Here is a 17,219-nt window from a genome sequence, read left to right on the forward strand (position 1 = left end):
TAACCTTCACTTTGAAGGCAAATGTCTCAGTGGAAGTGATGGAGATTTTGCCTAAGAAGGGCACTCCAGCAGGGTTAACATTTGCAATAAGGTGACACACACAAAAAATAAGAGTTCTGCCAATGACTGAGGAGGGGAGGGGTGGATTGCAATGGATGACAAGGGTATGATATAAGAAGCAATAGCTTTAAGGAAGCTAAACCAGAATGCACTGAAGCACACACATAAAAACCAAACCAACCAAACAAAAAACCTGCACACTGCAAATGAAAACATTTCTGCAGTTTAAGCATCTTTATGTCATAGTCAAAGGTGGCAAATCTGCTGTTTGAAAGAAATGCAGATGAACCTCTGCACCAAAAAGAAAAAAAAGTACATAGATTAGCAATGTGACTGGCAAACACATCTGAGATGGGGAAAAAAGGCTTACACAGAGGAATAAGCTTAGCTGCAAAGCATATTTCATCATGGCAAAGTAAAAAACTCAGGAATCAGCCGCAGCGGTGGGAAACCATGTTGTCATACAGCACCTGCACAATCATATTTATCCACTACACAATAACAAGAGCAGTCATACTAATAAATGGGGAAAAACAGAAAATGAAGCAAGGCCTGGAAAGCACTGGAGAAAGCTGGAGAAGGATTTGCCGGCAGCAAACACATGCAAACCTAGGGAGGACACACCTTCCTCAGCCAAGGAAAGGGGTGTGTCTTTCAGGAGTGCTCCCCCCACAGAGGTCACACTCTCTCTGCTGGATGCCACACTTGGCACTTTGTCTTCATTACACACTGAACCAGAATCAGAGTGACCCTCACAGAGGCCCTCTGCCTGCTCCAAAGGCCTAAGGGGCCTCTGCTCTTTCCCCCCTTGCTTCCCAGGAAGAGCAGCAGGTTTCACTTCCACAGCCATCGGACTCTCTACTGGTTCTTCTTCTTGGGGACGGAAAAAACAGGTGACATCAACACTAACAGTAAACACCAAGCCCACAGCTGAACAGGATTGATTTTACATGACCCTTTCAGGACTGCATTTGCATAACCCTTTCAGCTCAGTATTTTTGATTTAAGTCTGTAAAGGACTGCCAGTACCCAGTTCGTTTTAGGCACCAAGGAACTGAATTTCCCTTAGGGGGAAAAAAAACAAACCAAAAGCCTGCCTCCCCCCAGACCTCCCCCCAGACAAGCATGTTTATGCTGTAAGATGAGAGCTGAAAGTGTTTTACAGGCACACCTCTCCCAGGGATGACACTGGGTCGAATAGTCTTTGGAAATGGAAATGGAATGGAATGATGTATGGCTCTGACAACACTAATGCATCAATAAGCTCAAAGTACACTGACATTTCCTAATAAATGTGCTGTTTAGTCCAGTACAAGACATTCAACTGAGGTGGAGGAAGGTATGAGCCACTGATTTCTTTCCACTGACCTTGATAATACAGACTGCTGAATGCCAGCAAGTCAACCTTTTGTATGAATCCTGGATTTGGCAAAATACTGAGAACTTTCAGTGTCATAGCAGGCCTTATGCATGGCTAATAATTAATGGTTTTTGCAAGATATCTGCCAAGTTTCCTACACTGAATAGATTTATAAACTATTTCTCCCTTATGTTGTCTGACATCTGAAATCTCTATGTGAAAATCACTATTTTAACACAAGGACCTTTCATTTTCTTTGCTGTTTCCCTACTTATCCCCAGGCTCCTCATCATCAATTAAGTCAAAGAAACCAATGAATGCAAAATTTCTAAAACATATCACTCAGCCTATAGGCTGTTAGGTTCAGTACAGTAGAATCAAGAACAGTCTTTGCTTGTGCCATGGCAGAAGAATTATTAGAAAAATCTCCATTCTAGGCTTGTACTCCTGCCACTGCTACTCAGAAAAAAATTACTATGCACTATTAGTATACCCTCTGGTAAAAAAGTTAGGATTAAGTGTGAATCCTTTGATTCAGCAACATACTCAACGAGCTGACCAGCAGCCATGTTGCAGGCAGACCTGATGACATCTCTGAGTTTAAAATGTGTCTCATAATGAAGTACTTGGCTGAATCAGGCCTAGAAAAAAGCAGTTTCAAATCAGGAAGTGGCTATATCCAGCTTCTTGGAATTACATGGGCTTCATTTTTCTCCTGAGATTAGCCCAGTGAAAATCAATCATCTCTTTCAGCTATGGCCTTAAAAGAGTGACTTAAGGAACATAAACACTATTTGAGGCTCAGAAAATATCACTATGTAAAGAAAAACGCATTATTAATAACACAAAATAATTAAGGTTAGATACTGTTTCTTAAATGAACAGAAGCCAGAAGATTCAGAATCAGACCTGGACCAATGCCTGAGCATTGTAGAAATACTTGCATGTGGGCAGATTGTAAAAGCAGTCTTGCAAGACAACAGGTCTCCAGCTACAAAAGATCCTGACTTGAATAACTTGCTTTACTTTTCTGATTTTATGTACTTTTGTATGTGCATCTCTCTCAATTATAAATGCTAAGGAAAGCCTCTTTTTTCTCCCCCACATAGATGTTCTGAGAGCTTATACTTTTACCAGAGGCAGATGATATGAGTGAAAAGGAAGCTGCCCATGAACTAATCAAGCTGTTAGGTACAGCTACAGGCACACAGCATAAGTAAGGCTACCCCTGTGATTTTTCTATCTCCCTACCTTTGCTTAGACATGTTGATATGAACAATCTTCAATTACCAGTGCTGATCTCTTACTGATGATGTTACAGAATTAGGCTTTCCTTCTGTAATTATCCTGTTAATTCTGAACAACTCTGCTTTTCTTAAAATGAACTAGTGACCAGTTTCAGGGAGACAGCTCCATCCTCCTGAGACACAAACCTTTAGAGGATCTGGTACTATTTTAAAATTCAGCTTCCAAGACTTGAGTGCTGTGAAATGAAACATCATCTATTTCACCTTTGTGAAATCAGCTGTTCTGTTAGTCACTGAAAAGCATTCTCCTTTGATTTTACTTTTACATAGCCCCTACTGACAAAATATTACTTACTGATGTGCTCAGTCACAAAAACAGGAGGTACAGAAAGGCTTTCTTTCCCTCCATTTTTGCAGTCAGCTGGCACAATGCAAATAGAGTGTGTCCACAAAACAACTGGAAATCAAACATGACCCAATATGGTCTGAAATTACCTGTATACACTGGGGTAAAACTTACTTACTTCACCTGCTGGAGAATCGCAGTCCTTCCAGGGCTATCTTTGGTACAGAGATATTTTTCCCACTACTGACTTACTTTCAGTAACAATATTTTGGCCTACTCTATGTACTGTTCTTGGCAGTATTTCATTGGCACAAAGAACAAATTAGCTTCCAGTTCTTTTAACTAGCTGCTCCTTTTGTTTCTGCTATAAGCCAGGCCTGAAGAACAAGAGCCTTGACTTAAGTGGGAGCCATCGTTACACTGACCCCAAAGCTGCTCATGCTGCAGCCTTACCTAGACATGGAGAGACTCTTGGAGGGGTGTCACTTCCATCTGGGGAGAAAATCCAACTAGGCTTCCCTCCCCAGAAGGCAGCAATCCCAGGCACATAAAGAATGGAATGGATGGCAGGTGAGTGGAGGGGAAGAGGAACCAAATGGGACCATGCTCAGTTCACCTTCATCATGGCCCAACAAGACCTCTGTGCTCTTCACTGTGGCACTGGGGTGTGTACTAGAGCCAGTCCACTCTGAGCTGAACAAAGGGTGTTCATAGTACTCCTCATCCGAATTGCAGGGCTCCTCCTTGGGCACAGACACTGAAATGGAGGGGGCTGGGTGCTTATGCCACTCCCTGCTGGGGCAGGGCTGGGGCAGCCCCACCTTATCCTCCGCCCCTGCATCTACAAACAGACACACAGACAAAGGCTGCAGGACAGACAGACAGACAGACAGACACACAGAGGAAACATAAACCAGGATGGACACATGCTCTAGCAGCACCAGCCACTGTGCCATGCTGGAGGGGATGACACCAGCCAGGCTATGGGTTGATGCAGGATGGAAGAATGAGGCAGTTGTGCATTTTAACACATGCACCATGTACCTGGCCCTTCCTACTGGTTTTACCAACATCAAAACCCAATCCTAGGAGTGAATTTCAAAACTAAACACTAATTACTTAGAAGAACATATGCTCTTGCACAAACCACATCTCACAACTCACACTATACCTATATATATTGTACACCTGACTGACTGTACTAAAAACCTCTGAAGTGTCCTGACATAGTTGTATTCCTCAGTCATCAGATTTAGTACTCAAAAGTGTGAAATTTAAAAAGTTCTTTAATTAAAAAAGAAAACCACCTTACATTTTGGCCAGTTGTGGCTTTCTTTTTCATTGTATCTGTTTCAAAAAATCCCCACTTTTCTTTTTCCTATAAATAAGCAGCATTTAAAAAACAAAAAAACCCCTTCCCCAAATAGCTAGCTACCTTTTTTTCTTTTTCCTGATAAAGATCACAAAGTGCTGCTCACAGCAGTCTCTGTTAGTCCTGTATTTTATGCTGTTGTGTCATGTTTCCATGGGTGAACTAGCTCCCACCTCGATGATTGTTAGTGCTTTGGAATGACAAGTTTATTTCCATCACTGTAGCCTTGCAGAAAATCACATTAGTGGGACTACACCAGCTACTGACAAGTACAGGGAGGGGCAGTTTTGAGTTGTTTTTGCAAGACAAAGAAAAATAACACTACCCAATGGAAATGACTGGTCTACCACCTCATCTGTACAAGCCTAGAGGGGAGCTTTGGGAATTCCTGTAGGCTGAGGAGTCCTCTCATCACAAATAAAGCTATGAAAAACTAAACATCTAGCGCTAGAGAAAAGATGTTTAAGTCCATTCTCAGTGCATGACAACTGGTAGCTTGATGAACACTGATTCATGGGGTGCCTTAAGCAGCTGTAGCTGTTCCACTGGATTTCCTACCAGCTTCAAGCACGAGTCCATACTTTGTGTCCCTGGTCTTTCTAAAGGCAATTATAACTTACAGGATTTCCCCCAGAGCCCCCAAAACTTTCACTCTTAGATCCAAAACACTAAGTAAGAAAGCAAGGCTTTAACACAGGCAGTGTTAACAGATCTCTTTGTGAGATGCCAAAACAAGATGGCTCAAAAGTGTTACCCTAACTGTGATTACCCAAGCCTTGGAAACAATCTTGATCCAAAACGATCCCATTTATAAGAGCTCTAAGGTGCTTTCAAAACAACAGTAAGTTTTAAGCTTCTTTCTATAGTACATCATGACACGACAACCACTGTGTCTTTTTAAAAAGCTCCTCTGCTTTCTCAAGTAACTGGCAGCCCTGTAATGTCATGGAATGCATTTCTTCTTCCTGGGAAAGGATTGCTGTAGGAGAAACCCATTCAGGCTCAATGACCTCCCAAAAGGAAGAAGAAGTAGCAAGGAATGTCAATATTAGCAGCTTCCATATGTATCACAGCCCTTCAAAAGAAGGATGGTCCATGATTCAGGCTGGTGCCAGTGCTGAGGCTGGCTGGGACACAAAGACCACATGTGAAACTCAGTCAGAAGAATTGTATTCACAGTCAGGAGAACTGCATTCACAGTTTTTTCAGTGCCTGAACCACTGATAGTCTGGCTGGTTCTCTTCTGTAGTGGAATCCAATCATATTCAGGGGTTTATGCAATATTAAAAGAGGCAGGTGTGGAAAGATAACCTGGCAACCCACTTCTGCCAAGCAGGAAGCTCTGCAGAGCACTGCAATAGGAAATGCTAAGCACAGTGTTGTGCCCAAGCTTCCCATTTTTCCCTAGCACTTAAGAGCCAGAAGCAAGGTTGCAGAGAATCATTTCAATCTACTTGCAGTGCAGAACCTGTGGATTTCTTATCTAGAAGAAATCAGAAATTTCCAGAAACATTTCTACAAAATTCTGTAACAGATTTGAGGGGGCTCAGAGTTTGCAAAAGGCAAATTGCAGGGGGTGAGCCCACAGTTCAGGGCATGAGAGATCAGGAATCAACTAAGTCCTAAATCCAAGAAGGTTGAAAACTTCAACTCCCCCTTCCCTGCAGGGTGCCCTCACACCAGCCCATGAATTACTGAAGACAAGAGCTGAATGAGCAGAAGCACTTGCCACCTCTTCAGCTGGAACTGGGACTACATGAAGAAAAGAAGGGAAGGTTGATACAGTCAAGAAGCTGAACACAGAGAAGGCAGAAGTGCAGGAGAGGAGGTTCTCCTTCCAGCTCTGGGTTTATTTATCCAGAAGCCCTTCAAAAGCAAAATGCATTGACAAGAGTGAAGGTGAAATCCTAGGACTTCTCTATGCTATTGCAAACAAGGCTGAAAATCCCTTCTTTATAGGCTCTGAACAGATTGTAGGCATGAAAACAGAGGTCTTGCCTCTGCTCCTTCAAACTGCAGGAACTGACAGCAGCAAAAACGCTTAATATATGCTATTGGGATAGTCCAAAATAATCAAGAGTGCAAAGTCTGGGACTGGTTGGGGCTGTTACATCTGTGGCTATTTTACAGATTTACATTGGTTTTTTATCAGTTTGAATAAAGATATTTTCAGAATTAATGCAGATAATTTCATTAACAGGATAATGATGTCTTCTAAGGAGTCTATGCTTTTATTTCAGCAACAAGAAAAATCCTTTGTTATTATAGTCCCTTATAATCTTTTCAATTTCAAAGCAAGGGAAAATCCCTAATGCATTTTAAAGTTCAAGATTAAAATCACTTCTCACAAAGGCTAATTCTGCTTTACTTTCCTTGAACATTTTGAGAATGCCTTTCAAGAACTAATTTTCACAATCAACAGATATCCATTTTCATACAACATTTGATTCTTTTCAGTTTATAAAACATTCTGATTTGGTATATAAAGGCCAACCTGCCTATTTCAAAGTGGAAGACAGTCCATCAGAGGCATCCTTCTATCCTGTAATGTTTAAATTCTTTTGAATGAAGACGTTGACCATCATAAAAAGGCACAGAGCACAAAAGAAATGCCAAGAAATTAGAATATTACGTCAGTCCTGCATGACCAGATACAACTGATAAAAGGATTACAGGGTGCTAGGGAGAATTTAATTTCCTGGACAAAATTATGTTATTATAGTTTAAATAAATATAATAATTTCAATAAGGCAAATCAGTTCTCTTACCTTTTGCAGCAGTAAAAAGGGACAGGTTCATTTGAATGCTTTCCTGCAGCCAAATCAAAGAAACCTACATCCAGCCGACTCCTTTCATGAAATAAACTTGACCCACAAACCTCTCTGTCTTTCCTACCTTTTTTTTTTTCTTTTAATTTGTGTTTGCTGCATGGCTGGCCACATCCACCTTTGTCAGCCTACAACAGTGATTTCCTTCCTACACTGACTGAAGAAGTCTCTTGGATTCAAAGCAATGTGGCACACACTGACAAGTGCATTAGGAAAAGCTTCTAGGAGAAGGGAAAAAAAAGGGCTGAGGCAGATACACCAAGTGCTCACCTTTTTTGTTCAATAAATTAATAAACTATATTTTACTGAGCAGAAAGGCAGACAATGTAAAGATGCATGAGGATGGAGAGCCAGATGATATAGGGAACTGAAGGTTTAAACAAGCACAGTAAAACTGGGTCAAACCCCACTAAGGCAAACTCTTCTGTATGGGACCTTTGCCTGAATAAAATTGACAGGTCTGGCTCACTCAGGTCAGCAAAAACTGAACTCACCCACAGAAAATAAGGACTGTATCTTCTAATAGAGCACAAGATTTTTACTACCATTTATACTACACTGAACTGACAACACTGGTATTTTGGGAAAAAGCAACATAATAAATTTCTGGTGGAATTATTTCCAAGTTCTTTCTGTTGCTTCAAACAACTCTATTCTGATCTCCTGTTTGAGAGCCAGACATAAACAAGAACAGTTCATTGAAGACTCAGGACATCACTTCTATCCATACAAACCAGCCACCTACTCTTAAAAATGAAGCACTGGATCAAAATCTTCCATGTTGTGAAAAAGTCCCTTTTGACCAATATTAAAGAAAATTATTTGAAATTTATTAAAACCATGACATTGTGTAAATCATCAAAACATCTTCCAAACACTGTCCTTTCAGTCCTTGTAGCCATCTCTGCAGGGTGCTGTTATATTAATTCAATTTTACATGCAAGGAAGGAGAAAACCAACAATGTTAAGCGACTTGCTGAGTCATCTGCACAGCTGGGAACTGCAGTCTGGCAGTAGGCAATAACCTCAAGCTGTAGAGGGCTTTGCCACCTTCCTGTGTTAGTACAACTAGCAAAATGCTTTCCATTTGCTATGGAGCCCATCTACAACCTCCTGTCAATTAACCAACATAAGTACTTTATAAAATCCTAAAATACATGCAATTATACAGCTGATACAAGCAGCACATGAAGCCAAACCTAATCCTGAGGCTAATGGAAGAACCTTGACATTGGCCTTAAGCAGAACAAGCCCTTTGCCATGATATGAAAAAATCAAAAAGCATACATAGAACTAGCCAAGTGAATTATATATTCAAAAACAGTGATAAAACCCTGGTAACAATTCTAAAAATCTTTGCTAATGCTTTACCAGTTGTCTTTTCAGTTAATAATTTTGACTGCCATTACCTCTGTGTGATGAGTCTAGGAACTGTTGTATTATTTTTGAAACACACAACAGGCAGATTTTTTTTAAAAACCAACAACAATCAATTATTCCAGTTCTTTGTAACTGTTACTAACCACACCAAATAGGCCTTTCCAGCAGAGCAGACTGACAAATGTTGCTGTTAACACAGCCTATAATTTCATTGTATCAAAAATGACTGCTTGATGGAACATGCCTAATTGTAGTGTCTCCATAAACTGAGTCAGAGTATGCAAGCATGTGAAATAGCAAAATTCATAGAGGCTCTGTGTTAAAATACCAACAAAGTTTGTTCAGCAGATGATGAGAAATTATTTTCATGCACCTATGTAACAAAAAGAAAGAGAAAATGCTGAAAGAAAATCCAAGAAGGAAGTAAGTGGACACACAAAAATGTCACAGACATGGCAGAGTTCAACTGACAGCTCCCTGGAGATTCTGAACCCAAATCCTTCCTTCTTATCCCCATGACAGGGCTCAATTTTAACCCACTGCTGTCTCCCTATCCTGCTGGCCTTGATGCAGCAAGTATTCTGTTGAACAAAGCATTCCTGCACACGCCTACACTGCAGCAGCTTCACTGGGATTGAGGCCTCTGCTTAACATTAAGCTTCAGTTCTTTGCTGGAGGAGATTTGAGCAGGAGGAAAATGCAGTGATCACAGGCTACTGAAACTGAACACTCGTGCAGAACAGAATAGAAATTTGCTTTGTAAGGCTGGAATGTGACTGCTGCACTTTGTGTACAGAACTTCCAATACATGCAGGCACTGGAGCGTGAATTACAGGTCAAGGGCCAAAGAAATGATCCAGCTCTGAATCTCCTTGCTTTCATGCATTTAAGATTGCAAACAAAAAGGCAATGGTAATTTTAAAAATGCAGCCAAACACATCTCAAGGAACAAAAGATGACCTATACTTAATCATAGTTTTGGTATGGATCATACTGGAGCAGCAGACACCTTGGCTCATATTGCATACAACAGACAAAAACGTGAGCAGCACTATTCTTTTTCTTCAGCATGGACGTACTTAGCATATCCCTCAGCTACCTCTGTGCATGTGTCTACCTCATCCATGCACTGCAGCTGGTTTGCAGATGGGGAGTTATTGCTGAGAATGCCTTATCTTTTCACATGAGAAGTATCTCCACTGCAGAAAGAATCTCCATTTTCTCATTCCCCCATCCTTCAGATTCATGTCTCATCCCTCTGCTGACAGCTCTGCACTGCAATGTCCAGGAGACCCTTACCTTCCTCCAGAACTCCAGTCTGCTCAGAAGCTGGTGATGGAGGTGGGGAAGGAGGCAGGTTGGCTGACTCTTCAACTGCTAGAAATCAAACAGTGAAAATGAGATACAGTCATTCATTCCAGGAAGACCAATACACAATATAAGCTGCAGTCAGCCTGTTCTGCCCAGCTGAGGAATTATCTGATGGGGACTCATGCCTGCCAGATTTATAGACAGACTCTTGCAGAATACATGAACATTTGAAATTATAATTAAAGGATTTATTCTTCTGTCACTGATTTGTTTTCTAATGGTATGAATTATTTAAAAATTTCTGGTTATAGAGCACAATATAAAAAGCAAATATGAGATACTTTTTTAAATCAGTATTGCCCCTTAAAAAGCATTCAGTCATCCAAGGCAGCAACAAAAAGCATATGAGCACAGAGATATTATAAATTCACACCAAGTATCAGAAACATTGCAACTAGTCTCTTTAATCCACCTTGAGTACATGAAAAATCTCCATTCTGCCCACTTTCTTTTCTTCTGCTGAGTTCAAGGTTAATGGCAGAACACATGCAAATATTGCTTGTCTAAATGGTATCAGCACAGGGAACTTATATGAGCTTTGACATAACTGTGATTCAGCTGAGCAAGGCGCAGTGAAAACGTAGATGCACTTGGACTGGGATTTACATTCATACCCAGTCATGAGAACAGATGCTGAAAAAAAATGTTTTTTTTCAATTACTTCAATTCAAGTATGATGAAATCCTAAATAAGCTTCTTAAATGAACTCAGCATAACCTCTGCATTTGATCTCATACCAGTCACTTTGAGAATTTTTTTTCTTTAAAAACAGATCCACTCCTGAGACTTAACCAGTGTTTAAAAAAAAACCCAAACTTAAAACAAATCTGTTTTAACAGGTCTGTCTTATCAACAGCACCTTCCAACATGCAGATCTCAGTTTACTGTTCAAGGCTTCTTTCCCAGCACAGGCAGGCCACTTTCAAAGCCTCAACAGAATTTTCCAGGCTTCCTCCTATTGATTTCAGTGTGATTTGGAAAAGACCATATGTGACTTGTCCTTAAGATATGCTGTCCAGGAACAGATTATTTATAAACTCATCACAATGCATCTGACCACAGGAGCTGTAACACCTACATTTGTTAACTGAAGACATACTTCTCACAGAGTCTTTTAAATTACTTATCTCACTAGATACAACTGAATATCCATTTTACCTTTACTGAGTGAAGTGATTTGGAGAACTGGGGTGTTCCATATAAGACTGAGTCTCTGCAAAGAAGGGAATTGCCAAGCAACACATCCCCCTGCTGCAGTTCTAAGTTAGTTCAATGAAGCAAAAACCGTGGGAACCAAATTTCCAACAAATATTCTAAATTACTCATTGACTTTAATTCACTCCTAGGCAAGGGCCAAGCACCACACCAAAGCAGGCAGACTGCCTGTGAGGAAAACACTGCAGGCATTGTTTTGATTTAATCACAATGAACATGCACTCAGCAGAATCTATCCCAGGGCAGGCTTGCAAGACTTCCTTACCTCAAGATGGAGTATGTCCTTTCTCTGGCCTTTGGTGTACATGTTTATGAGCTACTGAAGAAGTAGGTTTTGAAGAAGTTTTCTGGCAAGGAGCAAGCACTTTAGGTACAAATGGCTGTATACCTACCTTCATTTATAGACAGACAGATACACACATATATTTCAGAGATATTACACAGAGGAGGATGGAGACACAGCATGGACCAGTGGCATTGTTACCCTTTCCAGTACAGATTGATGGCACTTGCTTTCCTTGTTCCACAATCTGCCCTTGCTCTGCCTGGGGTGCCCCATTCCCTTCTGCTTCCTGTGGAGGTGCTCCCCCTCCATCTATTTGAGCAGCTACCACTCGACCAGCAAAGCCTCACTTGCTTTTTATATGTCACTCTACTTTTTGCTCTTCAGACATGAATCCTTCATGTTGTACATGGCTGAACACAAACAGTCCCAACCAACACAATGACAAAACCCTACCACCAAAAACACTCAGGGCTGAGCTGCTCTGGAGTCAGAAACAAGGTGGAGAACTGCTGTTAGAGCAAAGAGGGAATGAGACACCAAGAATACAAGGATCCTGCCATAATCCTGTGGTTCCAGCATTTACACCCAGTGGTGGCTGTGGTTTACCCACAACCATAACCAATGTGAATACACAGCTGGAACTGCATTTTTTAATATACATACAGACATTTGCAGACACAAGGATACCTGGAACATTCTTTGTCTCATTTTACCTAAAGGTAGTGATCCAGGCTGATCTTTGTGCTGGGCTTCTTTTTCCTGTTCACCTTTCAGGACCGCTACAGCTTCAGCTGTTACTACTTGTACTATCCTTGCAGACACTTCTTCTGTGACAGTAGCAAAGTCAGAAAAAAAGAAAGAAAAGCATGCTAATCAGAATGGTGTTTTAAAATCAGAACTATTAGCTTAAACAATAAAAAACCAGAGGCTGACTTAATCCATTTTTAAAAGATAATTTTTCCCCCTGAAATACAAGGAAATCATTAAAAATAAAAGAGAAGGACCAAATATTCCAAAGATTTCAGTGGAAAATGACAAGTATTTATAAAAATCAGGAGCTTGCTCCAAGCAAGATGCACAGGGCATCATTATTAAATGTTCTTTCTGTTAGGGACAATGTGCAGCAACTGCAATATTTTAAAATGATCATCTATTAAATGTCTAGAAAATGTCTGCAGGTATTGTTTGGCAAACGGGTAGAATGGGCAGCTGAGTTATGTAATTTCTTGACATTTAATATATGAAGTTAGCTGCATTCCAACATGCCCTTTGGATGCTAATTCCTCCTCAGCAGCACACAGTATGCATTACAGGCACTTCCCAGAAAGCCATCTATGCTGATGAGGGACTTGAAGGGCCAAATAACATTCCAGCATGATTAAAATCAATACTTCATCTTCCTCACCCCTTTTAAGTCTGCCACACAAAGCTTTATTTAAACAGTAGGTGTGAGTACCATACAGAGAATAAGGTATTTTTGGTGGAATGGGCTCCTTGCTGCTGGCCCCCAACATGCTCTGACTCTGGCACTGCATGCTTGACAGAGCTGGGCACCACAGAACCCACACTTTGCTCTTCCCCACTGCCCACAAGGTGTAGCACACCTGAGAAGGGCTGAGGAGCTGCCTGCTCTGGTGAGCAGAAAGTAGTAGTAGGTCTACTCAAGGAGTGAATTCTTCTGAAATGAGAAACTGTCTCAGCTCAATTGCAGACCCACTCAAAGGTGCAGTGAAATGTAATCAAGCACACAGCTGCATGGGGAAGCAACCAGAGAAGTTTCCTCCCCTCTGCAAGTTCAGGTACCTTTGATGTAACAAATCAAGATCTTAAGGGCTGGTCCAGCAGAATTCAGAGAGCAAAGGGTTTGTGGTTCTTATCTGTAGATGAGTCTGCTCTCCCTTAGTCATTAATCAATATATTTCTCTCTCTCAGCCAAACTCAGTGGAAATAAACCCCTTCCCTCTCCAGCTATATCCAAGTGCTGTCTGAGAACTGTTTCCAATACAGATGGAGCTGACCCCTAGGGAAGGCCACAAGCTGAACAGCTGGGCACACCTGGGAACAGAGCACAACTTAAGTGCTCTCCAGACCTTGTGGGGAGACAGAGATTTGTAATGGCAGATGTCAATACACCCTGCTCCTGCCAGAGCCCCCATCAATCACCATCCTGAGGGCAGGAATAAAAGCTCTGCTCACCCATTACTGCATCCTTCAGGCAAGAACTGGCTGGGAAGGGCAAGTATGTTCAAATCAATGCCCTACGTGTAACTTCACAGCAACCACTCTGACAAGGCACTGTCCATAATATTAATAATGGTTTATTTTCACAGTTACTCTACAGAATTCCCTTGTATTTTTAATGTGAAACTATTCCTCTTCATTTGTCCTTTAGAAAAATCGATTGTTTTTCCCAAAAAGCACAGCTGTGAATTACCACAGCCATGTTTGTCTAAAACCAAAGTGCCAGGTTAATCTTTCTTTTACACAAACTATTTAATGAGATATTAAAAATCTCCACTCACTGGCATAGAACATTCCTAATTGTTGGTGTTTATACCTTACAATTCACTGCACTCCTGGCTGGTCACCTGGAGGGCAGTTACTGCAACAGTTCCATTTGCTGCTGCCAACAGCAAAAGTAGATGGATGAATACATCAGAACAGCTACCAAGCAATGAAAAAAACAAGCTGACTTGAAAAACATGAATTTGAAAAAAAAATAAATTTAAATATATGAATATAAACTTGAGGATAAATTCAGATTAGAAATCTAAAGATGCTGCTTTCCTACTGTCAGGGACGAGAAGTTCTGGCAGCCTTCCACATTGGAGAAAACAAATCAACTGTTTTTTGAGATGAGGCTGTGTATGATATAGATGCCTGCTGGAGGAGGAGACAACGAATAGCAGCTCTAGTTCTATTCTTCTGTTCAACAACACATCCCTAGTATGAGATGGAACTCCCCTCTGTGGTTAAGTAAATCAAACTGAGCTCCATAACCCCATAAATCAAGTCATGCATGTGGCCAGTCCTATAGATCAAAGAACAGGGATATTGATTTAAAGCCCAGCAATCTTCCCAGCTGCCTTTCAGGGGCCTGCATGTCATTTTGGGGTTTTTACAGCTCATTTTGGGCTGCTTCCACACCTGTTGGGTGCTGGAGGTGCTTCTTGGTTCCTTCCTCTCACCCTCCCAGTGTCTCACACGGTGCTGCTGCTGCAGGCCAGTGGACTGGACACAAATCTGGAATTCTTACAGGTCCTTACAGGTTCCCTGTGCTGTGAGGCACACACAGCTGCAAAAACAAGCTGGGAAAACCTGGGAGAATAAACCTGCAGCTTGCCCCATCCTCCTCCTCCAGACACACCATGGTGTGCTGCAGCACCTTCCACGGGCTGGAGACAAACTGCTCTTCCAGAAAGCGTCCTTTGATATCTGGTATACCCCTGTTTGGATTCTGCTTTTTCAGAGCAGGAAAGAGAATCACCCTGACAGCTCTGGTGAGCATAGAGGACAGCACAGAGCTTCACTGAGTGCCATGGCTACAGAAAACCCTGCACCAACTCCTGCCACCACCTCACACCTGAAGGATGTGACACATGTGTCAACATTTCCACCAAGCTACTAATCACAACACCACGGACAAAAGCAACATCAACAAGACTATACTATTAGCTCAGAGGAACAAATCAAGACTCAGTGAGGAAAACTGTTAAAAGCACCAATTTTTGAAGCTTATGTTCACATGAAAATTTTAATGAAAGGCTCCAATTAATTTCTGATATAGAATATACAAATGTGTATCAGGTTTAGTACCCTGGAGCATATCCAAAGGAAATCCCCTTGGTCAACTCCTTTCCATCAGCCAAGCTACTGCAACCCTCCTCCCAACAGGGTTAAGAAAAATCATTAAAAACTGCCTCCTTTGTAATAGAATTTATACTTGTTCCCATCCAGCCTGGTTCTCTAGTACAAATGGGCTCTACAAGCCTAGAAGACACTTCTCACCCTCCCAGCTCTCCTCCTGATTTAATTTGCTTGGGACAAAGATAATGTTCCACATGGAGCTATGTTGGAGGGTGAAAGGTTGTCTCCTGATAAACAGAAATTTCTATTTTAGGCTAGGCAAAATAAGTAAATAAAATTACAAATGGCCTCTGGGCTTGTGGGTTTTGTTCAGTTTGTTTTGTTTGGCCGTGTTCTTTAATCAAGAAAGGCTTACTTCTGAACACTGCTGATGGATATTTTGGGTGACACAGGGGGCATGGGCAGTTCATCAGAAGAGCAGTGCTTTTGCCATACATGACTGCTGCAAAAGGACAGACTTTTCTGTACTAATGGACACTATAAATAGAAGATCCAGTGGGTAAGTCAAATCATCACAGGGCTGCTATTGAGACTTTTCATATTTTTCTTATGGTTCAGTTAAAGTTCAAGGCAGCCTAATGATAAAGAACAAACAAACAAAAACCCCTAAAACAAAACAGAATAAAGACCCAAAAAAAAAAAAAAAATAGAAAAATTAGGCAGCTTGGATACTGTGAATGCTGGGCTATGTATTCATTAGACATGGTTTTGCTTGTACATATTTATTTTCCCTCTCTTTAAACAGGCAGACTCTCTCTGACTCTACTTCATGCCACAGAAATGGTACAAACATACAAGAAGTTACAACACATAGATTTTACAACAAATAGATTTATTTCTTAAAAGCATTAAGGAGCATGCTTTACATTAGACTCCAGCAGAACAAAGAACAGCAACATGCCTTTTCTTTGCACTTTGTAGAGAGTAAAATGCTGCTCCTTTTTACCAATATGCCAGCTGCTCATGATGCAGGACATAGATGGAGTTTCAGAGGGATTGATTCCAGGGAATACAGCACCCTAAAGTATAGGTAGTCCTTGAATGGGATGTCCATAACAGAGAGAAAACACAGTGAAAACCCTCATAAACTCCCCAAAGCCCTGACAGGCAGCAGGCTGAGGTGAGAGACCGGGGCTGGCACAGCAGGACAGAAGTTCTGCTGCTCCCTCAGAAGTCACTTCAGACCATGCTGAAATCCAACAGGGCTGCCAGGGCAGCTCTGCCCAGCTGCTGCCAGTGCCACAGCTGTTCTGTGCCAGGGACAGAGGACTCTGCCCTGCTGAGAGGACAGAGCCTGTCTGGGGCACTACACTAATTTAAACCAAAGTTAAAACTCAAACAAAATTAAGCACTCTGTGCTCCTGGTTTTGGCAGTCAGCCCAATTCTTCTACAAAGCCCAGCATACCAAATCAGGAGATCCAGAATTCCCATGTACCGGAGATGACTGGAGGACACAAGCCCTTTCCAGAGCACTGAGATGCACAGAGGATGCTGAACCAGCTGCTGATGCCTCCAAAGGCTGCTGCCCTCCTCACAAGCACACCCCAGGGCTGCCCAGTTCTTCTCATCCCAGCCACTCTAGCACAGAGCATTACACCAAAGCAGGCATCATTCAGATGCTCCCTCCTGATTCCTGAGGCCAGAGACTTCTGACCTTCCCAGACAGAGACTCAGTAAATGAGGTTATATGCCAAAGACTGGCTACAGCACAAGCCAGTATCTGGGATCAGATCCCGTACAAGGCCAAGATGCATCTTCAAAGCTCTCCTTCATTCCTTATTGATCCTGCTGCATTTGTCAACGGACTGCAGATGTCTCCACTGGCACATTACCTACAATGCTTTAATTTCCCATGACAGCTTTCCATTCCATTAGCTTTTATAACA

General features: G+C 41.6%; 1 protein-coding gene across 1 annotated transcript in view; it reads right to left on the reverse strand.

Moving 5' to 3' along the window:
* Positions 1 to 17,219, reverse strand: part of MAP2 (microtubule associated protein 2) — a 128,407-nt gene that overhangs the window by 37,095 nt on the left and 74,093 nt on the right. Inside the window, exons 5-6 of the mRNA XM_056496026.1 lie at positions 12,179 to 12,292; positions 9,893 to 9,970 (exon numbers count right to left, since the gene is read on the reverse strand). Coding sequence (XP_056352001.1) covers positions 9,893 to 9,970; positions 12,179 to 12,292 — 192 coding nt within the window. The remainder of the gene's footprint in view (positions 1 to 9,892; positions 9,971 to 12,178; positions 12,293 to 17,219) is intronic.

Source organism: Oenanthe melanoleuca, chromosome 7, assembly GCF_029582105.1.
Source record: "Oenanthe melanoleuca isolate GR-GAL-2019-014 chromosome 7, OMel1.0, whole genome shotgun sequence".
NCBI lineage: Eukaryota > Metazoa > Chordata > Aves > Passeriformes > Muscicapidae > Oenanthe > Oenanthe melanoleuca.